The 24278-nt window shown below is 32.3% G+C and overlaps 5 protein-coding genes across 6 annotated transcripts in view; 4 read left to right on the forward strand and 1 right to left on the reverse strand.

The window, feature by feature from the left end:
- Nucleotides 1-1105: 1105 nt before the first annotated feature.
- LOC145197545 (uncharacterized) lies at nucleotides 1106-9164 on the reverse strand. Its single transcript, XM_090076451.1, has 6 exons — nucleotides 7343-9164; nucleotides 7087-7311; nucleotides 6979-6981; nucleotides 5718-6151; nucleotides 4567-5314; nucleotides 1106-1941 (listed from the first exon to the last, which is right to left on the reverse strand). The coding sequence occupies exons 1-6, from the start codon at nucleotides 8370-8372 to the stop codon at nucleotides 1106-1108; spliced, it is 3276 nt and encodes a 1091-aa protein (XP_089932577.1). The 5' UTR covers nucleotides 8373-9164.
- A 905-nt stretch (nucleotides 9165-10069) lies between these two features.
- Nucleotides 10070-24278, forward strand: part of LOC145192064 (uncharacterized) — a 55070-nt gene continuing 40861 nt past the window's right edge. For both annotated transcript variants that reach the window (XM_090076475.1, XM_090076476.1), the window contains exons 1-4: nucleotides 10070-10179; nucleotides 14794-15326; nucleotides 23584-23610; nucleotides 23851-23871. In XM_090076475.1, coding sequence (XP_089932601.1) covers nucleotides 15116-15326; nucleotides 23584-23610; nucleotides 23851-23871 — 259 coding nt within the window. In that variant the 5' untranslated portion in view covers nucleotides 10070-10179; nucleotides 14794-15115. The remainder of the gene's footprint in view (nucleotides 10180-14793; nucleotides 15327-23583; nucleotides 23611-23850; nucleotides 23872-24278) is intronic.
- On the forward strand, nucleotides 10733-11980 carry LOC149893905 (uncharacterized). Its single transcript, XM_090076455.1, has one exon. It carries the CDS (start codon nucleotides 10733-10735, stop codon nucleotides 11978-11980), a length of 1248 nt encoding a protein of 415 aa, XP_089932581.1.
- On the forward strand, nucleotides 15342-17632 carry LOC149893906 (uncharacterized). The gene has a single exon (XM_090076494.1). It carries the CDS (start codon nucleotides 16253-16255, stop codon nucleotides 17594-17596), a length of 1344 nt encoding a protein of 447 aa, XP_089932620.1. The 5' UTR covers nucleotides 15342-16252; the 3' UTR covers nucleotides 17597-17632.
- LOC149893907 (uncharacterized) lies at nucleotides 20136-22583 on the forward strand. The gene is made up of 2 exons (XM_090076492.1): nucleotides 20136-20621; nucleotides 20745-22583. The coding sequence occupies exons 1-2, from the start codon at nucleotides 20341-20343 to the stop codon at nucleotides 22483-22485; spliced, it is 2022 nt and encodes a 673-aa protein (XP_089932618.1). The 5' UTR covers nucleotides 20136-20340; the 3' UTR covers nucleotides 22486-22583.

Here is a 24278-nt window from a genome sequence, read left to right on the forward strand (position 1 = left end):
CGGTTGTTTTCAAATCAAGTTTTTTTCAACCGCAATCATTTATGTTGGCTGATTTCATTTTTCATGTAACTTGGATCAATTTACATTTGCCGTTTCCATAGCAACTAAAATGACCTTTTTAAAATGAAATTTTTTTGTTAAGGTCATTTCAATTTTTTTTGTTAAGATCATAAAAATTAGATTGTGCCCACGCTCTCAAAGAGGCGTTGGCACAATCTAATTTTTAGGATGTTGAGAATGATGTTGAATGAGGATGATTTGTAAAAAGTTACGGTAGTCAGAGCTAACATAATCCCGCCCTGACCCCAAACTGCTCTTTTTTTTTTATTGTTTTAAGTGTCTCAATATTTTGTTTAATATCATTATTGACAGACTGGGTAAAACACCCAGTGTTCGCTGATTTTTTTGACCTAGTCCCATATACAAATTATTTGCTCACTCGTTTTTTGATAAATTATCGATCTCGAAGTTCGATCGTATAGAGAGAAAAGCGCTCTTTACGATGCCCTTAAAACGAATGACCTCCGATAATAAATAAAGGAACTCTAGCCCCCGAAAATTAAAAACGACAGCCACTGGCGTGTTTCCAATGTTCGCATCCTACGTTTTTGAACTCCCGCCACTGCACAGTGGGCCAGAATGCACTTTTACTGGACAAAATTCATAACTAATTTAATATTAGAGCTATATTCACTAAAATTAGTATGAATACTAATATGATGTCTGCGCTTTTTATGAAGGTAATATTTTTTTATTTCGTTGCTATGGATACCTTTATTTTGCTTAGCAACAACCTACTTTTGTTATCTGCAGATATTTTATAAGTGCTATATTCACTAAATTTGGCATGAGTACCAATATGAGATCACACTTCTTACAAAAGTGATAATTTTTTAAATTTAGTTGTTATGGATACTTATATTGCTTAGTTACCGGATACTTTCCTTAGTTACAAAGTGGTAAATTGATATTTGAATATCTTATCGGATTTTTGACCCACCTATATTGAATAAAAATTGAGTAATTAGGTAAATAATGTTTTAGGAATAATAAAAGCAAAAAATTGTGCAAGAAAACGTTATCAATTTTAAATTACATCAAAAAATTATAAAACAATTATATCGTTTGAAGATTGTTTAAGTAATTGTAAAACATCTGAAGGAAATGCTTTATGATTTGTTTGGTGTGATGTTGATTTACGCAATGATGAAATAACAGGATCACTGGAAACTAGGAGTCTATTGATAAGATCAGTATTTGTTGCTTTTCTGGATGTTTTTCGGCTGAAATTTTCGCGATAAGATTTAAAGTCTTTATTTCTAGCCTCTTGAGCTTCCTCTGACATAAGTCCGATGGGTAATGTAAGGCTTTTAATTATGTCATGTCCATGTATCAATACTTTGTGAACTGATTGAGCCATGTAATACCATGGATAAAGGGACACATATAGTCTAAAAGTGTCAAAACAATAATCCTTGAACTTTAAGCAGTCTATTTCATATCCTGAAGAGAGCGTTACCAAAATAATGTAAAATCTGAATATAAGGTTTTGGTCAATACCCAGAATTTCAGCTGTTTGTTCATATGCTGCAAAAGCACGCCTTGAGGTATTGCCATCATTACTTGTTCCAGAACCACCACTTTTAGGGAAATCAACAACAAGTCCCATTTTGTTCATAAAATCAGTTTGAATCTTTTGTTTAGCTACAGATGCCTTTTCTTTGTGTTCTTTAGATCTTGCTTGCCACTTTCTTGTTTCTTTTTTATATGCAATGTGCAATAACATCTCAAAAAATCGAATTAATGCATGAAGACTGGAAAGACCATATTTGAACTCTCTGTTAGTATAACTACTATGATTTGCCGATTCTGAGCCATTGATACCTTTCCTATACTTAAGGAATTCAAGATGGCGTCGTTTTTTAGATGCGTAATCATGTTCTGAGTTATATTTAATGAATTTCAAGATGGTGATTGTTTGTAGTGTCTTTGCATTAATCAATGTTTTTTGGTTCAGAGCCGAATAGTTTATCATAGTCCATAAAATTAAAAGAAGGTCTGCTTTTGTAGTGTCCTAGGGCTAGCGTGTGAATTTCGTCTTGTAAGATGAATCTTTTGTCGTCGTTAGCGCTAAGAGCTATTTTGTTGATTTCTTCAGTGTAAGTGTCGTGAAGATGGGAAACGACAAATTTTATATATCTGAAAAATATATAAAATAGGTTTTAATGTGGAGTTTGGTTAGAATCTAAGAGTTCAGATGGAACAGGTTTTTTAATTATATATTTATAATATCTTACTAGTCTTTGTTTTTGATAATTTAAATTTTGTTCTTTTTCTTCAATTCTCATTTTGCGCATCTGATCATATTCCCACGACTCTATTTTCCCTTTTTTTTGTTTATTTAATTTTTCTATTTCTTTTAACAATTTTTTACATTGTTGATATGCCTCAATCTCTCTACTGTTTTCTTTGTTTTCTTTGAAATCTTTATCTAGTAGAATACGTTTTCTGATATATTGATCGTAATTTATGAATACGTAATTATAGTACCTATTTGATTCTTTGTCAAAAATTTTAAAGGAGTATGTCATTTTTATAACAAGAAAAAATTTATTTAAGTCATTTTTAAAAAGTTTTTTTCTTTTGTACAATTTTACAAAATTAAATTTAAAAAATTTGTTTCTTTTCAAAAGTAAAAAAATGAGCATTGTCTTATTAAACACGAAAATTATGGAAAAGTTTGACAAGGATAACATTGACGATATAGCGCACTTAAAATCCATTTTTCTTCTTTTAGAAAACAAACACGAACTGTCAGATGAAGCTCTTAAACACCTGCAGGAGACAAAAGACGAATTGGATAAACGCAAGACTGAAAAAATAACGTTTATCGCCAAGACAAACCATCTCATTCAGCGATATCAAGACATCTTGCAGACGCAGCTTTCGTTTGAAGATCGCGCTAAATTTGACGAAGAAAAAAACCAACTTCAACGTAATTATTTTACCATCGCGGAAGAAACGCTTTCTCAACGACAGTGGACCGATATTAAAATTGCTCAAAAACTAGTCTTGCATACTAAATGTAAATTTTGCATCAACGACGATCCGAGTCAGTTTGAAATGGACGACAGCAATAAAAAATACTGTCTCTTGTGTTCGGGTCAGCAAGAAATGTTAGAAACAACTGTTCCGTATAAAGACTACGACCGATCCAATTCGGTAAACAAATATACTTATTCGCGCATTATTCATTTTCAAGAATGCATAAAACAATATCAAGGAAAACAAAACTGTAAGATTCCTGAAGAAGTCTTTGAAAAATTAGAAAAAAAATTCAAGGCGTTAAACTTATTAATCGATTCTGAAAACACAAATGTTAAATATTCTCGCATTACCAAAGAACACATTTTAATCTTTTTAAAACAACTCAACTATACTAATCAGTATGAAAATGCCAACTATATCTATTACGTGCTTGTCGGTAAGCGAGACGATATAGAATACCTCGAAGAACAGTTGATCAAAGATTTCAAGGACTTGTCTTTCTTATACGATCTGGTGTACGGAAAAGACAAACCGAAAGAATTAAAAAGAAAAAGTTTTATGAACGCCCAGTACATTTTGTTTCAACTGCTCCAAAATAGAAGTCATCCATGTCGTCTGGAAGATTTTTCAGTTTTAAAAACCATTGACAAGAAAAGATTTTACGACGACATTTGCTCCCATCTGTTTGCAAAACTCGGATGGAATTTTACCCCGACCTTTTAATTATAAAAAACTTGAAACTTTTTTATAATTGCATCATGGAGTGTTTCCGCGAGAATCTGTCAGAATGAGCTTTTCATAGAATAGCGCCTAAAAAGGGTATACTATTAAAGGGTGAGTTTGGTCCGAGCAATAATCCAGATCCAATAGATTGATAGTCTTTTCCATTTTTAACAAAGAGTCCTTCACCAATAGTAGGTTTTACCCAAGGTCTTAAAAAGATTCCTGATCCTGCAGCAGTCATTTTCATTCCATTTCCATTCTTTTTCAAGTAAACGACGCCTCTTCCTGCAATTTTATCAACCATAGCAGATCCAGCAGAAGATCCTACACCTGCTAACAATCCGGTGGCGAGAGCAGGAACTACTCTTGTTGCAAGAGTGCTACCTAACATACCTAATAACGGTAATAGAGCTCCGATGAATCCGCCTTCAATGGTTGAGTTGTATGATAATTGCCTTTTGCTCAATTTAAGAGTAACTCCTTTACCAGCTTCATACGCTTTTGTAATTTTGTTCAATTGCGCATTAGTGATAGCGAGAATATGTTCGCCTTCTAGATCTGAATGAGACAGTCTTATATTGACATCAGTCTTATCTTGAATGGCTTTTTTTATTTTGTCAGATTGGCTTTGTGAGATGTTAATTTTTACTTTTTGGTAACTCATTTTTAAAATAAAAGAAAAAAATTATCGCTGAACTGCGCTGCTCGTAAAAAGGTCTTGAAGCACAGAGGTTATTCTTTCTCTAACGTGAAATCGGAGGATAATGTCTTCACCTCTAAAGTCGATCAAGTTACCGTTTTGATCTACAATTCTTGTTTCCATTCTTGAAATTCTACCCACCATGATAGGCAGGTATATCAAGTGGAAAGGCTTTTCGCTAATTTTATAGCCTGGAGGAGAGTCTGGATGAAAAGAGTAAATGTCAGATGTTCTTTTTCCGTTATCATAAGAGGATCCAATAACATCGTTTGTGATTCTGATGATGGCTATATCATCTATTCTCGAAAGTGATTCAGACTCGTAATAGTCAATATAACTTGTGACTTTATCTGGATTTGCTGGATCTTCCTTTTTCTCTACATAGGTATATTCTTCTTTATTAAATCCGAGAATAGTAGCTAAACTGTTATTCACGTTGAAATCCACCCAATATTTTGTTGTAGATCCAGGTTTTCCAAATTTCAGAGTAGCTCTTAAAGTGGTTAGGTTTGCACCGATAACAACACCATCCGCTCTATACAAGTTTCCAACTTGTTTTTCCATTTCCTTCTGAAGATAATCATTAATCTCGCTAATTTCATACGCTCCTTCTTCGATGAGAATGGTGTAGTTGTTTGAACCGGCGTTGGGGCTGTATCTGAAAACATTATTTGTCGAATTGATGTTGGTGTAACTGTGAACAGAGTCAAAGCCAACAAGAGCCATTTCATACTTTTTATTAGGCTCGAATTTGATGGGGTTGTCAAACTCAGTTTGGATGACGCTGTTTCTTACGGTTGGAGTTTCTTTTTTTGCTTTTGCAAGGAGATAAAATCCGCTCATCTTTTTATATAGAGTTGGGAAAATAAAAATTGTCAAATCCGCTTCGATATTTTCCACAATCCTTTTTTGAGGACAAGTCAATGACGGCAAATCCGTGAGGTTGAGACCAGCAATATTTACAAAACTTTTTAAACTCTTCTATCTTCATATCGCTTGAAACATGATCTTGGTAAATGTGGTTAATGTTTTTCGAGTCTTGTGGAAACAGGCAGATAAAATTGGCGTTTTCTCGGATGGTTTGTCTAGGTAGCATAAAATAGTTTTGAGCGAGGTAAAAGCAGTCAACGTTAGAGTGTCTTCCTCGGATATAGTATTTTTCGCACTTGTTTTGTTTAGTCAATTGCAAATCGTCAAAGATCATTAAATTGTTTTTGGATGAATCAAGATCTTCTGGTTCTGGCACATCGTCTGCTGTTTCAAAAAATTGACATTCCATATCCTCTGTGTTATTCCATTTTTTTGAAATTTCATCAATAACACATTCAGGACTCACGTTTAATTGCTCTATTTTGCTTTGAATGTTAAACAAATCAAGAATAACCTCTTTCGGTAATTTCTTCTCGAACGAGTTTTTTAATATTTTAATATCGGTCCACTGTCGTTGAGAAAGCGTTTCTTCCGCGATGGTAAAATAATTACGTTGAAGTTGGTTTTTTTCTTCGTCAAATTTAGCGCGATCTTCAAACGAAAGCTGCGTCTGCAAGATGTCTTGATATCGCTGAATGAGATGGTTTGTCTTGGCGATAAACGTTATTTTTTCAGTCTTGCGTTTATCCAATTCGTCTTTTGTCTCCTGCAGGTGTTTAAGAGCTTCATCTGACAGTTCGTGTTTGTTTTCTAAAAGAAGAAAAATGGATTTTAAGTGCGCTATATCGTCAATGTTATCCTTGTCAAACTTTTCCATAATTTTCGTGTTTAATAAGACAATGCTCATTTTTTTACTTTTGAAAAGAAACAAATTTTTTAAATTTAATTTTGTAAAATTGTACAAAAGAAAAAAACTTTTTAAAAATGACTTAAATAAATTTTTTCTTGTTATAAAAATGACATACTCCTTTAAAATTTTTGACAAAGAATCAAATAGGTACTATAATTACGTATTCATAAATTACGATCAATATATCAGAAAACGTATTCTACTAGATAAAGATTTCAAAGAAAACAAAGAAAACAGTAGAGAGATTGAGGCATATCAACAATGTAAAAAATTGTTAAAAGAAATAGAAAAATTAAATAAACAAAAAAAAGGGAAAATAGAGTCGTGGGAATATGATCAGATGCGCAAAATGAGAATTGAAGAAAAAGAACAAAATTTAAATTATCAAAAACAAAGACTAGTAAGATATTATAAATATATAATTAAAAAACCTGTTCCATCTGAACTCTTAGATTCTAACCAAACTCCACATTAAAACCTATTTTATATATTTTTCAGATATATAAAATTTGTCGTTTCCCATCTTCACGACACTTACACTGAAGAAATCAACAAAATAGCTCTTAGCGCTAACGACGACAAAAGATTCATCTTACAAGACGAAATTCACACGCTAGCCCTAGGACACTACAAAAGCAGACCTTCTTTTAATTTTATGGACTATGATAAACTATTCGGCTCTGAACCAAAAAACATTGATTAATGCAAAGACACTACAAACAATCACCATCTTGAAATTCATTAAATATAACTCAGAACATGATTACGCATCTAAAAAACGACGCCATCTTGAATTCCTTAAGTATAGGAAAGGTATCAATGGCTCAGAATCGGCAAATCATAGTAGTAGTATAATCTATATTAAGGATATCAAGAATATTCATATTTTTTGGAGAGACACCACACACTGAACAGCATTGGTATGAGTTATTTTTTTTAGATAATATTGTTTGAACCTTCCCATCAATCATTGTAAGTTCAATAATACAATTCACTTCAATAGAAGATCCGCAAACCTCTAATAAAATCATACCCAAGCTTTCTATCTCACTTTTAATGTTTAATGAATTAATGAATCCAAGGAACCTGTGATTGATCTTCTTCAATCACAGATTCCTTGGATTCCATTTTGTATGCAAATCTTATGGGTCTACAATAGGCTGTGGAGGACGACTTTTGATTTCTCCAAATAGGCACCTTTTCGTTGCTGTTGTTAAATCCAGTCAAATCCAATGGGACAAGACAAGTAATAAATAATGATTCTTCACGCTTTAAGTCTCTGTTAATGTCGGGTTCTGATAAAACTTGTTTATAAATGCTTTGGCCAGTAGCACCATCAAAACCAGCCTTACACGTTAGTGTTATTGTTTTTATTGCTTTGTCGTTCAATATCAAGTGCCTTAGCACAGGTTCCTGAACTGCACAGATTCTTTGCAAAGTATGAGTCATTAAATCTTTTAAAGGAACTAAAGCTGAATAGTCCTCCACTGTTATGTTTGCAGGATAACATTTCAATTTTGCATCTCTGACATCATTGTAAGCGGGGTAGATGTTATATTCTTTCTCCAAGGCTCCGCTTCTAATCAATTGATAGGAAGCTTTTGTCAGACTTGCATCAATTATTAAAGCCAGTGCTTCGTCTGCTGAATATTTAGTTGCTTTATCTGTATTTGATATATTTAAAACATTCTTGGCAGCAATAAAAACAGATTCATCTCTAAATTTTTTATTAGCAGCAAAAAATAATTCATTGGATGAATGAGATTCAATTAAACAAGATACACGCCGTTTTTTAGTTTTATTAGAACTATTATCAAATGCAACTGGTTTTCGACCACGTCTACTTGCAGTTGGTTCATTGTCTTTTTTTCTGACAATTAAATATTCATTAAGCCAGTTCACAAACTTCTTTTCAAAATTTTTCACGGTATAGTTTGCAGATTTCCACTTTTTTTTATACAAGTAAACAAATCGTTGAACAGCATGTCTAAAATCAACGTCTTTAAAATCAGCAAATTTTGGCTGAATAAATTTAAATATACCTTCAGTAATATTTTGTTTTGAAATACTAAGATTGTTTTTTTGGAGAAAATTATGAATGTCTAAGTTTAACAAAACCATATCTAAATAATTATTGTAACAAGTATTTTGTATTTAAAAGTAAAATGTTATAATATATATGCCGCCTGGACTACTAATACTTGTTAGTAATTAAGTTACTACAAGTGTTAGTAATTAAAATTAAAAGTAATTAAATTACTGTCAGTGTTAGTAATTAAATTACTAACAACTACCGAAAATATGTTGTTGCTATGTTATGCAAAGTAAGGTATCCATAGTAACCAAAAAAAGTTAACCTCATAAGAATTCTGAATCTCATTTTAATACATACCCCCAATATTGTGTATTTAGCGCAAGTAAAATACTGTTAAAACAACGTTAATGTAAAAATGAGTTGTTGCTATGCAAAATTTAGTACCATAGCAACCAAGTTAAAACATACATAAAATCTGAACGGGGATTTAAGGGGACGAGCAATCAATTAAAACTCGATTGAAGCATCATATAGCTCAAATAAATATAAGACAACACATGGCAAATTGTGGTAATTATAAGTTATTGTGCGGCAAAAAATAAGTTTCTTAAGAAATTTTTTTTTTTAATCTGTGATTTTCAAAGTATAACTGAGATAACATGCTATGACAAATTTATTTCACACATTGGTTTTTCTTATCTCTAAATACTCTAGAATAACATGTACTAATTTTTTGTTTCAAAAACGTAGATGTAATTGAAATATAACACAACGTTGATGTCACCGTTAATTACTTATTTATAACTTTTTTTTTTTTTTATTTTATCTCAATATTCAAATGCTTAGAGTCCTGGTAACTAAGGGATTTAATATAAATAAATTATCAATAGATTTCTCCTGATATATGTAGATACTAAAATTAAATAGGTTTTCAAGATTAGACAACTAAAATTTTTCCCATTTTGTCCACCTACTGGCCCACTGTGCAGCTGGGTAGTTATATGATCTTATATTTCAAATTTAAGGCTTGGATGCATGGCCGCCGAGAGATGGGGGGGGGGGGGGGGGGGGAAGGAGTGGACGGAGAAGATTCCCGGGGCCCCGTGTGTGTACAAATAATTTTTTAAAATAATTTTTAAAAGGTTTAAACAGTTTTCACTTTTAAAAGGTTCAATTAATTTTCATTTTTAGTTTTCAATGACCAGAGCACGCTTCTAGTGGTCCTGGGTATATAAATAATCATAATGAGGGCCCCTTAAGAAAACTTCCTCAGGGTCCAAAATTTCTCTCGGCAGCTATGCTTGCATGTTATTAATTACTTTTAGTTACGTATTTTAGATATTATTAAGATTTTAAGATTTTAGAGAAGATTCTTTTTTTAATTAATGATACTAATAATATTAATGAAATTAATTATTGCATAATAATTAACGGTATTTAATGATAATTAATGATATTTAATAATAATTAATGATATTTAATAATAACTAATGGTATTAACTTAGTTTCTGATATTAAAAAAACATTAAAAAAATTTTAGTTAAGCTTTAAAATATTTTTAAAATGATTAAAATACTTTTCGCAATTTTTCTATTTTTTCGTTTCTTTTTATCCTTTAACGAATTTAGAAGCTGAAGCATTATAAAATCAAAGAGGTAAAGAACGAGAACAAAGAATTTCGTGCATATTGCTGCAAAATCCCCATAAGAGTGGGTACCAATTGGTTTGGCCATTTTGAAAGCGATCACATGACCGCATGAACTTTAGGAGTAATCGCTACCCAAAATAAAAGCAGTTAATTTGGTTTATGCAGTGCAAGATCTCTTCAGACTCTTTGCGTTCTCTCCTTGAATAAAATCATTTATCTTGAACCTATCTATATCACAGGACAAGGTACAATTTGCAAGCTAATAATATATTCGAATTTTTTAGCTCCAATATTTTTATTTAGTACATTTTTTGCATGCAGGTATTTTGCTCAAAATAAACATCAAGTTTAAAAAATCCAATTGGTTTAATAGCATAGTTCATTAAAACGATTCATTCTAAACATGTCTTTCAAAGTTGCTTTTGATTTGGTGTTAGAAAGAAATTTTTTTTTTATCATTTATTAAAATCTTTTTTCTAAGCAATTAACATTTTCTACTTGTTCCTTTTAAGTGGCAATCTGATATAATTATTCTATTACACGAAATTCATGTTCAAGAAATTACAAATAATTTTAGATACTTGTCGTATATTAAAAGCTCTGATCTAAAGACATCATTTCCCTTTCTTTATGGTTTAACGCTTCAGCGAACCGTATTTATTAATTATGTTTATTCCTTGCGTTTTTTTTTTACTTTGTTGTCGTTATTGTAGTGAATTTATATATTCGATTAAAGCCTAATATTTAATATTGTATCTTGTTGCGGGCTCATAACAATTTAATCGAATATATATAAAAATGGATGCCAAAATATTTAAAAAAGTTCTTAGTGACGATCCGAGCGAAGAGGATTATATTTACTGGAAAAAGATGCTAGCTATTTATTTAGAAAAAGCAGTTATACCAGCAGATAGTAAACTTGAAGTTTTATTTGTTTTATGCGGAGTTAAAGCCTTTACATTAATTCAAGATTCAACCTCATTTAACGAAGCAATAACAATACTTGACCAAAAGTTTCAAAAACGGTCAGCGGCTATCATGATGCGTCACAAACTTCGATTTCTTAAGCAACACGAGGGCGAATCAGTTGAAAACTTTATGTGCAACCTAAAGCAGTTTGCCAGAAAGTGTCCTACACAGTCTCTCACCGCCGATCAACATAGAAGTCTATTAATATGCGATGCTTTTATTGCAGGAATTTTCTCACTAACTATTCGACAGCGACTACTAGAATCTACAGAAGAAAATCTAGATGTACTTTATAAAACAGCACTTACTATGGAACTAGCAGCCGAAGATGCTCTCAATTTAACAACTACAACGGCTTCCACCGTACTACCAAATTTTGCTGCTACGAAAAATCAAGCAATTATCAAACCTTGTTTTTGGTGCGGTGGTAAGTTACACCCAAAAGCAAAATGCCCAGCACGTAACTCTACCTGTACAAACTGTCAAAGAAAACATCACTGGTCAACCGTCTGTCTGTCAAAAACAAAAAAAAATTACGCTAAAACAGCCGCAATTAACGAAAAATGCACAGACGACGAGGATGAGAGTACACAATTATCTTCGGCCATAGCCGCAATTAACTCGCCAAGTAGATTAATTGACATCACCATAAACAAAAATAAGATTCAAGCATTATTGGATACCTGCTCAGACAAATCATTCATTACTTCCGAACTTCTAATGCAATGGAACCTTGTCTACGACACTCGGTGCACTTCACAGGTTTCACTGGCAGATCACTCCACTCTAAAAGTAAAAGGAATTTTTCGAGGTTCATTACTAATGGTTCGCGAAAAGCTAAAAGCACTGTTTCTTGTTGTTGACAACTTGGTGGCGCCTGTAATTATCGGAATGGACATTCTGTCACAACATTCTTCCGTAATTATCAGCTTTAAAGGAAATAAAGAACCACTCAAATTTTGTGTTGCTACAAACAGCATGATATGTAACACATATGCATTAATACCTGGAGTAGATATCAATAAAATTAAACTATCTCAACGAAATCACGACGGAGCAAAAATACCCCATTTTTAACTGAAGAAATCAACCGCATGCTCAAACAAAATATCATTCAAGTAAGCCGCAGCCCATGGCGTGCTCAATGCTTTGTGGTATCTTCAGGACACAAAAATCGCTTAGTTATCGATTATTCAAATACAATCAACTTACACACGCCATTAGATTCATACCCAACACCCCGAATTGACGACATGTTACTTAAAATAGCAGCCAATAAAGTTTTTAGTACTATTGACCTCAAATCCGCATACCATCAGGTAAAAATACGACCAGAAGACTATAAACTAACTGCATTTGAAGCTAATGGTAGACATTACGAGTTCAAAAGATTACCTTTTGGTTGCACTAATGCTGTTCCAATCTTTCAACGAGTAATGGACGAATTTATCCAGATCAAAGAGCTGGAAAACACCTATGCTTACCTTGACGATTTGATTATTGATGGAAAAGATGACCATGAGCATGACATAAACCTAAAGAGGTTCCTAAACGAGGCTAAAGATGTCAATATAGAGATAAACATGGAAAAGAGTAATTTCAAAAAAACTCAAATAGAATTTTTAGGCCATGTTATTGAGAATGGTACCATAAAACCCGACCCTAAGAGAAACGAAGCCTTAATGAATATGCCAGATCCACGAACTTCACGAGAACTAAATAGAATGATTGGATTTTTTGCATATTACGCCAAATGGATTCAAAACTGCACCGAACTAACTCTGCCACTTATTGAAGCAAGGAAAGATTTTTCATCTCGGGGCCTAACGACACATGCCAAATTAGCAATCAAAACGCTTAAAAATAAACTAGTTGAAGCATGCCTGGCCTCCCCTGACTTTAAACTCCCGCTAACTATAGAAACAGACGCTTCCGACAAAGCCCTTGGAGGAACATTACTACAGCTAGGCAGGCCAGTGGCATTCTTTTCAAGGACACTAACAAATGCCGAAAAGAAACATGCGATTGTTGAGAAAGAAGCTGCAGCTATAGTGGAATGCTGCAGAAGATGGAAACATCTAATCAACTCGGTTCCACTCGTTAATATTGTAACAGACCAAAGATCAATATCACTTATTTTTAACAAACAGGGGTCAACGAAAATCAAAAACGAAAAACTTATTTGCTGGCGCTTAGAATTGGCAGACGTCAACTATACAATCTCATATAGACCGGGCAACGAAAATACTGCTGCTGACGCCCTCTCCAGATGTTGTTCATTACAAAGTACCTCAAGAACATTACACTATATCCACTCCCAACTATGTCACCCGGGAGTTAAAAGAATGCTACATTATTGCAAAAGCCGAAACTTACCTTATTCGACCACAGAAATTAAGCAATTTACTAAGAACTGTACCACGTGCAACGAAATTAAACCACGTTTCTACAAGCCTCCAACAGGTCGTCTTGTTCAGTCAACTAGACCGTGGGAAGGTTTATCCATGGACTTTGTTGGTCCCATACAATCCACTACAGCAAATAAATACATGCTCGTGATAGTTGACCAATACTCACAATACCCTTTTGCGTTTCCGTGTAACGATATAACTGCAGATACTGTTATACGTCATCTCCTCAGCCTATTCTCATTATTTGGTTCACCATCTTCAATACACACAGATCGGGGGACACAATTTGAAAGCGTAAAACTTCAAAAATTCCTTGAAAGAAATGGTATCATCAAAACCAGAACTACACCCTATCACCCACAAGGCAATGGGCAATGTGAAAGGACAAACGGTACTATATTAAAAGCAATTAGTCTAACCCTAAAAATATTAAATCTGGGAAAAGAAAAGTGGGAAGTAGTCTTACAAATGGCTCTATCTTCAGTAAGAGGACTACTTTGTACTGCCACCAATCAAACACCACATCAAATGATGATGAACTTCCAACGTTCATCCATTGAGGTACCGTACTACCGGATTTTCTAGCTGAGCAGGATTCTGTAATCCCTTACAGACGACAAATCAGACAGAAGGGAGATCCACTCGTTGACAAAGTTCAGCTGATAGAAACAATATCTCCCTATTTTGCACGCGTCAGATTTCAAAATGGTAAGATTGACACAGTATCGACCAGAGATCTTGCTATACTTCAGGAGAATGACTCATCGGCAGAATCTAGTAGTTATGCAGAGCCGGTCCAACAACAATCCGTTGAATTATGTAAAGACCAAATATCTATTGATACTGATACCTACATTCAGGAAAATCAAGGGCCGCATGCACCAACCGAAACCAGTGAAATAGTTTTAACCCCACATAATGATCTTGAGAACTCTTCAATGGATGGCACCACAAATATCAATGCACCAGAAATAGGCACACCCGGCCAGTTTGTTTCTCAAAGCCCTGCTACCGTAGAAACACAGAACAGAACATTTTCAAGATTCGGACGAAATATTAAAAAAACCAAAATATCTAAACGATTACATCACTCATTAATTCAAAATTCTAATTAAAAAAAAAAAAAAAAAAAAAAAGGTGGAGAAGACTGTCGTATATTAAAAGCTCTGATCTAAAGACGTCATTTCCCTTTCTTTATGGTTTAACGCTTCAGCGAACCGTATTTATTAATTATGTTTATTCCTTGCGTTATTAATTATGTTTATTCCTTGCGTTTTTTTTTACTTTGTTGTCGTTATTGTAGTGACTTTATATATTCGATTAAAGTCTAATATTTAATATTGTATCTTGTTGCGGGCTCATAACAATACTATGGCACAAAAAATTAATTTTTACTTGTTACATTCAATTTCCTTCCCTCTTATATTTGTTTCTTGTCATATTTGTCACAAGAGAAAGTTTATTAATTTTTCGTTTTAGTTATCATAGTGCACCCGTGAATTTAAAGGAAAACTGTTTGGATTTAAAGAGCAAATATATTGTTAGGAAGAATTAAAGCCTTTTCAAAAACTTGGTTATTTTAACAATAGCAATTTGGTGATTTGGCTGAGAATTATTATTTAGAACTTTTAACAAAGGATTAATCTTTGCTCATCATATAAAGGAACTTACGGGAGCTGAACCATTATTTTAAAATTCACATTTTATTTCAAATTAAATTTAACGCAGGGAGTTTGCATTTAAAAGACTGTACATTGACTTTCATCATTTATTCAACATCTTTCAAGTAAAGCTTACAAAAATGAGTGCAAAGTGCCACAGATGTAACAAAACAGTTTATCCTATTGAAAAATTGAATTGCTTAGACAAAATATGGCACAAAGGTTGCTTTACGTGCGAAGTGTGCCACATGACTTTGAGTATTGAAACTTACCAAGATTATAAAAAATTACCTTATTGTAAGACGCATCATCCTTTAATAAAGTTTACTGCTGTTGCTGATACCTCTGTTGGTAAGTTCTTTGACACAAATACACACAAATACCCATTTAACAGCTTTATTGCTAACTATTTTTAAGCCATAATTACATCAAGTTATTAGTTTTTATCTATTTGAAATTGTTTGTTTTATAAACTTAACTAGAAAATGTGTTTGCAAATTTTAATATTACTTTGATATGTTTCAAGTGGCTATTTGTTGTGAAAAATAATCAAATTTCTCATTTAAGCCACTGCATTTCCTTCTTTGATCTGAGAAGAAATAGTCCGGTAGAATTTCACAAAAAAAGGGGTCAACCTAGAAAAAATTATTATAAAGACATGTTATATATCGTTGGAAAGCTTATTATTTCCTCTTTAAAATGGGTAATTGGTATTTTTTTTTTTTATTTTGGGGAAAAAAAGTTATGACGTCACAAAGATTAGGAGTAAAATACGAAATTTTAAACGTTGCTGATAAATTTTAAGTATGCTGTACAATAAGTTGCGTTATAAAATAATATAAATAAGTTGCGTTATAAGATAATATAAAAGTGTTGAGTATATATATATATTTTTTGTTACTAGAAACATGGCTTTCGGAGCCGCGGGGGCCACAGCCCCCCAAAGGACCTTTTTTGAATTTTGCAAGAGGAATATTTTTGATTTTTTGTTTGTTTTTGTCAAATATTTTTGTTAAACTTTGTTTCTGTAAGTAAAAATGGGTAGAGGGAATAAAAATTCCTTGTTCTACATTTCGAATTTTAAAGTTATTAGAATGTAATATTCTTTTTGTATTCGAAATGTAATCGAATTTTTTTGGCAATATTTATCAAAAACTTTTTAATAAATTACTTATCTTAGTGTTTATAATTATGTAATGATTTGCTATTTTCAGATTTTAATATAAATTATCTGATCTTGTAAGTGATAATAAAACTAGTTCTGAAACTGAAAAATTATGGACTTAAAAAATGAATCCTCTGTATGTGCATTGTGTGGTAAAATGAAATTAGAAGGAGATTCGTTGAGCCAAGTGGGGGCAAGATTTGGAAGGAATGTTGATAACCAAGGAGCTCTTGGAAAATTAATTGAATGTGCTTTAAAATTGGATTTAAATGTATTGGTAAATGAACTGAATAAAAAACAAGAGACAGGAGAAAAGGTTTTTATTCACTCATCGTGTCGAACTAAATTAAGAAACCAATCAAAATCAATTAAACGATCACAAGCATCGATGGAAACTCCTATTGAAAGAAAACGTTCAACTCGATCAGAACAGATTTTTTTTAATTTTAAAGAGCAATGTTTTTATTGTGGAAATATGTGCACACTTGACAGTCGCCATCCTGAGAGAAATAATTTCATAGAAGTAAGAACAAAATCATCAAAAATTTATCATGCAACTCTAGAATTATGCAACGAACGTAACGATTTTTTATCTAAAACAGTTGAAGCTAGACTTTTGAATATAAATAATCTTGTAGCTGTTGAAGCACGATATCACATCTATTGTCGTGCAAAATTTGAAAAACCTATTACTACATCAAGCTGTGGAAGACCAACATCAACAGAAAAGCTTACTGTCTTTAATGCAACATGCATAAAACTTGAGGAAGATATTGATCTATACACAGTCTCTGAGTTTTACGAGATGATGCAAACATTAGGAGAAGAAATATATTCCCTTAAAATGACACAAAATAAATTAAAAGAAAAATACGGAGATTCTATGCAATTAGTCTCGCGACAAGGTAAAAGTAATGTAATTATACTGGACAGATTTAGACATATATTATGCGAAAACTGGTACACCAGAAAAAAACACAATGCAGAGGACGAAAAAATCAGAGTTATAACTGCAGCAGCAAAATTATTGAGTGATTGTATAAAGAATTTTGACCATGATGTAAAAACGTATCCTTTAATAGAAGATGTAACTAACAATGAAAACACCTGCATACCCTTATTGCTGAAGGTGTTTATCAGAGAACTAATTCCTGTGCCATTAAAACAAACGTCAATTTCACAAGCATTGTTTTCTGCAGTGAGGCCACAATCAATAATGCCAATGCAGTTAGGAGTAGCCGTTACCGTTGATAATGTACTTTCTTCCAAGTGGCTAAATATTCTACTTGCTAAACTGGGTTTTGCATCAAGTTACGACGAGGTTTGTTTATTAAGTGATAATTTTATTTGTATTTGTTTTTTAAAAAAATGTTTGCTGCATCTTCTATCTTATCTATATTGCTGGAGGAAGTTTGGGTTGAACTTAGCGATGAAGAAAAAACTGAAATTAAATTAATGTACAGCTCAAATATGCATAACAAAAATGGCGACACTGACCTTGAAAAGAAGTTAATTCTATTATTTGAAAAAAAGCAAGAAGAATTAGGGATTGCAATCCCGCATTGCGGGATCCCGTAATCCCGCGGGATCCCGCATTAATTTAGCGCATGCGAGATCCCGCAAAAACTACTGCGGGATCCGCGGGATTTGCGGGATTTTGAAACAATTGCTTTTAAACAAAAAAGGTCAATTCTTTTAAACAAAAAAGACAAAAGAGATATCAAATTAAAAGTGTTTAATGTATTTGTGAAACAAATCAATTTAAAAATTTATCTTCAGCTATTAAAATATTTTTCTTAGCTATAAATATAAAAACATCATTCAAAAATAAGCAATTATTTAGCAAAACATTAGTCGAACTCGTTCAAATTTTTTTTTTGTTTAATTAATGATTATGTTGAAATTTTCGCTAATGAGTATGTTCAAATTTTTGTTAATGAGTATGTTGAAAACGTGAAATTGAAAACGTGCGTGTATAATTGTAAAAAATATACTTTTAAAAACTACTTTTTAAAAAGTCTTTAAAAATTATTTACATCAAGATTTTAAAACAAAAGTACTAAGCATGTCGCAAATTAAAACTATATGGAATTATTTTAAAAAAAGTGATAATGAAGAAAATGCGAAGTGCATTTTATGTTCGGCTATTTTAAAAATTAATCAAAGATCAACTAAAGGGTTATTAATCCATTTAAAAACTAAACGTGGCACCGATTTAAAATCAAACGTTTTACAACAAGACGGAGCTTCAACTTCAAAACAGCATGAACCAGTTGAACTAGAGCCTAAAATATACATCGACTGCGAAGACGAAGAAGTAATTCCATCGAAAAATATAATGCAAAAATTCACATCACTAAAAAAGCAAAATCAAAAGTTTTCAATAACGTTTGACGAATGGACATCACAAAATAGTCAGAGATACTTAAACTTAAATTTACATATGGAGGCGAAACACTTTAATCTTGGATTGATTCGAATCCATGGATCGTGTAATGCAGAATATTGCGTCAAGTTAGTTTCAGAAAGGCTAAATAGCTTCGATATTGACCTCCAAGAAGACATTATTGCCATGACCACTGATAGAGCAAGTGTGATGGTGAAAGTCGGTAAAATGATGTCTTGCTATCAACAGCTATGTTATGCTCATGGAATACAACTTGCAGTTATTGATATCTTATACAAGAAAAACTGCGGAGAAGTCGAAGAATCGTTTATTACATATGAAAATTGTGAAGAAGAAGATGAATGTGGTAAAACTGAGGATGATGAAGTTATAAATAAAGAAAATGGTTTGACGATGATTTTGGACCGAGCATCAGCTGAATTGGTTAGCAATTACAAAGATCTCATAAAAAAAGTGAGAAAGGTTGTAAAAATATTTAAAAACTCTCCTCTAAAAAATGATACATATTTACAGAAATATATCGTACAAGAACACGGGAAAAAGCTTCAGTTGATTCTTGATTGTAAAACTAGGTGGGACAGTATATTCGATATGTTAGAAAGATTTCATAGACTAAAAGTGTGTATTGAAAAAGCCTTAATTAATGTTGGGTCAGAAATTCGTTTCACCCAAGAAGAGTGGTCCCAAATCAATGACTTAATTATTTGCCTGGCACCACTAAAACTTAGTCTCGAACTTTAATGCAGAAGAGAATCGAACCTTGTCACGGTGGAAACAACTTTTCAATTTATGCTAGATAAATTGCGAAAGCAATCATCACTTTTGAGCATAGATTTAGCCGCGGCACTTCGTGAGAGGTTTACACAACGTCGTAATAAGAATTTAAATGGACTACTAGTTTACTTAAAAAATCCGACGAAGAAAATGAACTCGAAGAAAAAGAAGCTGTAGATTTTATTAACAATTCCCAAATACTTATTCCTACAATTCTATCCCTGAAAAAAGAATTGGAAAATCAAACACAGAAAGACAAGAACAACTGGACAGAAAATGTAAAGGAGAGACCAAATTTAAATTCTTTAGACTTTGATAAATTATTGAAGCCGGAAATGTCTGCCTATGAAAGTAATGGAGTAAGAGGCAAGTTTCTAGATATAGCGCATAGTAACTTGATGACCATACCACCAATAAGCGTAGAGGCCGAGCAAGCTTTTTCAGCTGCTGGTTACATATGCAATCCTTTGAGGAGTAGATTAAGTGATGATACTTTAAGTAGGGTCTGTTTCTTAAGAGCCCATTTCTTACAATCATTTTCTCAATTTGATATTTTAAAAAACAAATAAAGCTAATAGTTCTACGTAAAGCTAAAAGATGTTCTATGTACTTTGGCTTATCTTTTTGTTCATTAAATGTTAAGAATTATATTGATTTACAAATGAATTGCGTTTTTTGGCTTTATTTACCTTATCTTATCAATTTAATAAGTTGAGTATATTTTTTCTAAAATACTTGAAAGAAAAATACAATTGTCATTTTGCCTTTTATAATGTGCATAAGAAACCTACTAATCCCGCGCGGGATCCCGCGGGATCCGCACAAAAATTTAAAAAATCCGCGCGGATCCCGCGGGATTGAAAAGTGTGCGGGATTGCAATCCCTAAGAAGAATACATGGCAAAATCATGAACTGCAAAATTATGGCTAAACTATGTTCACTATATATTTATTGTACAAGAGTTTATTCGAGCGGAAAGAACTAGTAACTGGAACCTACATATTGCTACAACAAAATGTATGCTAAAACTACTTGCCTCAACAGGGCACAATAATTATACAAAATCATTACGTTTATATTTACAATCAGTGGATGAATTAGCATGCACTCACCCAGAAGTATATAAACAGTTCCTCAATGGAGAACATACAGTAAGGCGCACTTCAAAGAGTTGGTCTGGAATATGGACTGATTTATCAATAGAACAGATATTAATGAAATCGTTAAAGGGCAAAGGAGGAGTTGTTGGCAGAGGAATTACTGAAAATGTTTTACATGTTTGGACAAGTACAATGCATAGGTAAAAATAAAATTAAATATTTATTGATTCGTTTACTTGGAATTTGCTAATAAAATAGATATTTCCAGCAAAAACTAAATGGGGCAAATATTTACAAATATAGAAATAATATTTTTTATCAAGGTGCGCTGAAATGACAGAAGCAATAAATTCATTAACCTCGCCAAGAAACTCAAGTAAAGAACACAAAGAACTTTGTGCGGGAAGGATTAGACGTGACTCTGAAGATTTTCAAAAAATTAAATCATGGTTTGATTCTCATAGCCCATTTGATGTAAGAGAACAACTTCAGGCTCTGGACTCAGGGCTTGTAGATGAGTTTAATCAGGTGACTTGTGATTGTTCGGAAAGCATTGGTGCATCAATACTGGCACAAATGAATGATATGACATACACAGAAGTATCCTTCAAAAGGAGTAATCAACTCAAAAATCTTCAAGGACTGTACTCAAATATTAAAGTCAACAATGAAAATATATCAGTTGATCCCTTGACATTGTTTTTGCGTTTATCAGTTATCGTTGAGAAAAAACCAGAAAAAGAAATTGAAGACTACTTTTACTATGAACTAACTTCGTTCCCTATGTCACTTTTTAAAGATGGTCTTATGCGCAGTGCTCAAAAACACAAGCTGAAAAATTACCTAACAAAGCCAGTTATATCTATGCCATTTGCTCCTTATTCTTTAAAAGTTGCCGATGGTGGCGCTCTTTTATACTGCTGCGATTGGAACAAGGGTGAAATATTTGACAATATTTTTGAAAAGTACATCCAATTTCTTAATTACCTTAAAGTTAGTGTAGTAGTATTCGATGGATATGAAAATTCTACAAAAGACGTTACGCGTATAAAGCGTGGATCTTTATCACAATTTGCAGTTGAAATACATAAAAGCAATCCTTGTCCGTCTGATAGAAGTAAATTTTTCTCTAACTACGCCAACAAAAAATCATTTATCCGAATTCTAGAAGTTAGATTAAGAGAAAGAGGTTTTACTGTGTATGTGTGTCATTCTGACGCAGATACTACAATCGTTAAAATTGCACTTAACTTTTCCAAAACAGAGCCCGTCACAATATTTGCTGATGACAGCGATATTCTTTGCTTCTTATTACACCACTGTAAATCAGTTGAATCTTTACACAAAATATATTTAACAAGTATGACAAAAAGAGTTGATTGCCAGCGTGAATGTTATGACATTGATCAGATTATTGGCAGTACAGCAGAACATGTCATTAACAATATTCTTTTTGCGCACGCATTTACAGGTTGTAATACAACATCAGCAATTCACAATTTTGGAAAGACTTCAATTTTTAGAAAGCTTGAAGCCAAAGATTTGTGCAATGCAGCAAATATTTTTTACCATGATGATAAATCGCCTGATGATATTGGAAATGCATCAATTCGTTTCTTTCAGCTGCTACATTTCGTACAACAAATACGAAAGCAAAAGTACGAGGAAATGATAAACTCAGATCGAGCTCACATAGACCCTTCTGTTCTTCCACCATCTCCTAGAGCTGCTTACTACCATGGATTGAGAGTATATCATCAAGTGCGTATTTGGAGATGTCTAAGTGAAATTGATCTTGACCCACTTAATTGGGGATGGAAATTAAATGGCTTTATGTACTCACCAATAGCGACAGATGAAAACGCAGGTCCAGAGGATATCCTAAAGGTTGTTCGATGTGGGTGTAAAAACTCCTGTTCGAGTCGATGTTCCTGCAGAAAGATGGGACTTCACTGCACTTCATCGTGTGCTACCTGTCACGGGATTAACTGTACAAATATTCAAAAAGTTGACGAAGAAAATGGACCAGCCCATGACCGTCACTTCTCAGATGTTTTTACATAAATTTTAATTTAATCAGAATAAGATAAACTTAATGCATAAAGATAAACTTCTTTGTAAATATTTTTTAACATGCTCTTGGTAACATTACAGAATAATTACGTTTAACAGTATTTTATATATTTTGAATATATTTGTTTTGTAAACACATCTTTAAGTCAAATTTTCAAAAAATTGGCTAAAGTAGCGTCCCCCTCTGCCTTTATACCGTACTTTTAGTTATTATTATTTCGCTTTCAGTTCATTAAACCAACTACTAATACTTAGGAGTAATAAATGTAAAAATATATTACATTTACTTGCTTAAATTATAAATTCTTTTAGAAAAAAAACGTCAATTTTGGTGCTTTTCTGCTAATCTTTATGACGTCACAACTTTTTTTCCCCAAAATAAAAAAAATTACCAATTACTCATTTAAAAGAGGAAAAAATAAGCTTTCCAACGATATATAACATGTCTTTATACTAATTTTTTCTAGGTTAAGACTAAATTCTACCGGACTAAAAGAGAAGAGCATAAATGAATATTTTTTACTGTTAAAATTTCATAGCTTTTAATTTTTAAGTAGACTAAATGTAGGCTTAGTAAGCTCTATTGTGTTTGGGTTTTTTTTAAACCAAAAAACATGTAAAATGTTTTTAGTTATTGATTGTTTTCTTGCACTATAGACAACAGTGTCAGTAATTGTAGCATTTTTTTTCTGGTAGAATGAAAAATTTTTACCTATAAAGATTTCTAAAACAGAAGTAACTATATAAATAACTATTGATCTGTTAACGAAAGAAGTTTTAAAGTTCATGCATATTGGGTGAAATTTCTGTGTTAATATTATATTGCCAATGTGTAAAAAAAACATGGTATTGCCAATCTGGCAATACAAAATATTTGGTCTAGTATGTTGTTCAGATATAGATAGATTAAGATTGAATTTGATAAGTTTTTTACGCAAATTTTTTATGCAATTGCAAACTTTTTTAATTAGTTTTTTAGATCTTATTTAAAGTCTTTCAATTCCCCTTTGCTCTAATATTTTTTTAGCTTTAATATTATTGATGGTTCCTCTAATTCATTTTATGCTCATGATTACTTTTTTTTTTTAGTTCCTGATGCAAAGCGTATCAAACTTGGTGAATGAATTTATTTCTTAAATATTTTATTCATTTATTATATAACAATTTCATTCAAAGTTATTTAATCTCTAATCATTTGAGTAAAAGACTCATTCAGTTTCTTATTTACTCAGTTTTTATTCACACTTAAACAATTATTTAGTTCTCCTCTCATTTGATTTTTTAAAATAATTTATTTTCAATTATGGATTGTTTATGCTCATTATTAACTTATGGTTTTTCTATTCTTTATTCCAGATGCAGAGCAGTATAAACACGGTAACCAAGTTAATGTCAAATTATAATTTGAATAAAATTTTTTTCAGTTGTGATAAAACATATAGATTTTAAAAGAAGTTGATGAAATTTTATAAAAATTTTAACACCACCTTTTAAGACCTGTTAAAACCTCATGCAAAACTCAAAAGATTAGAAAAAGGTAGTTGTGATATTGTTACCTTTTCTGGTCATGAAATCTAAGTCATGAAGTCTAGAGGAGTTGTAATAGATTTTATTGGATATCAAATCTTACAATTTAAGAAAGTTTTGGTACAATGTTAGATACTATCTTTTAAAAAATAGAGCCCCTACAAAAAGCATTTTCTCCATCGGAACATCCAAAGATTTTTTAGAAACAAGACCATTGTAAAAGGTTTTTGTGGGTTTTATGAATAATGTAATAGCAT

This window comes from Hydra viridissima, unplaced genomic scaffold, assembly GCF_058129835.1.
Source record: "Hydra viridissima isolate aposymbiotic clone 2 unplaced genomic scaffold, HvirCarnegie_v1 scaffold_1, whole genome shotgun sequence".
NCBI classification, from domain to species: domain Eukaryota; kingdom Metazoa; phylum Cnidaria; class Hydrozoa; order Anthoathecata; family Hydridae; genus Hydra; species Hydra viridissima.

What these genes read in the sequence shown, in the direction of transcription:
- LOC145197545 (XM_090076451.1), bottom strand. Translation starts at nt 8,372, where the DNA reads ATGGTTTTGTTAAACTTAGACATTCATAATTTTCTCCAAAAAAACAAT. An exon ending in TGTGATTGAAGAAGATCAAT is followed by an intron (nt 7,312 to 7,342) that starts CACAGGTTCCTT and finishes TTAATTCATTAA; the next exon opens with ACATTAAAAGTGAGATAGAA. An exon ending in TTTTTGAAACAGCAGACGAT is followed by an intron (nt 5,315 to 5,717) that starts GTGCCAGAACCA and finishes CTATATAAAAAG; the next exon opens with ATGAGCGGATTTTATCTCCT.
- LOC149893905 (XM_090076455.1), top strand. Translation starts at nt 10,733, where the DNA reads ATGGATGCCAAAATATTTAAAAAAGTTCTTAGTGACGATCCGAGCGAA.
- LOC149893906 (XM_090076494.1), top strand. Translation starts at nt 16,253, where the DNA reads ATGGACTTAAAAAATGAATCCTCTGTATGTGCATTGTGTGGTAAAATG.
- LOC149893907 (XM_090076492.1), top strand. Translation starts at nt 20,341, where the DNA reads ATGCTAAAACTACTTGCCTCAACAGGGCACAATAATTATACAAAATCA. An exon ending in TGGACAAGTACAATGCATAG is followed by an intron (nt 20,622 to 20,744) that starts GTAAAAATAAAA and finishes TTTTTTATCAAG; the next exon opens with GTGCGCTGAAATGACAGAAG.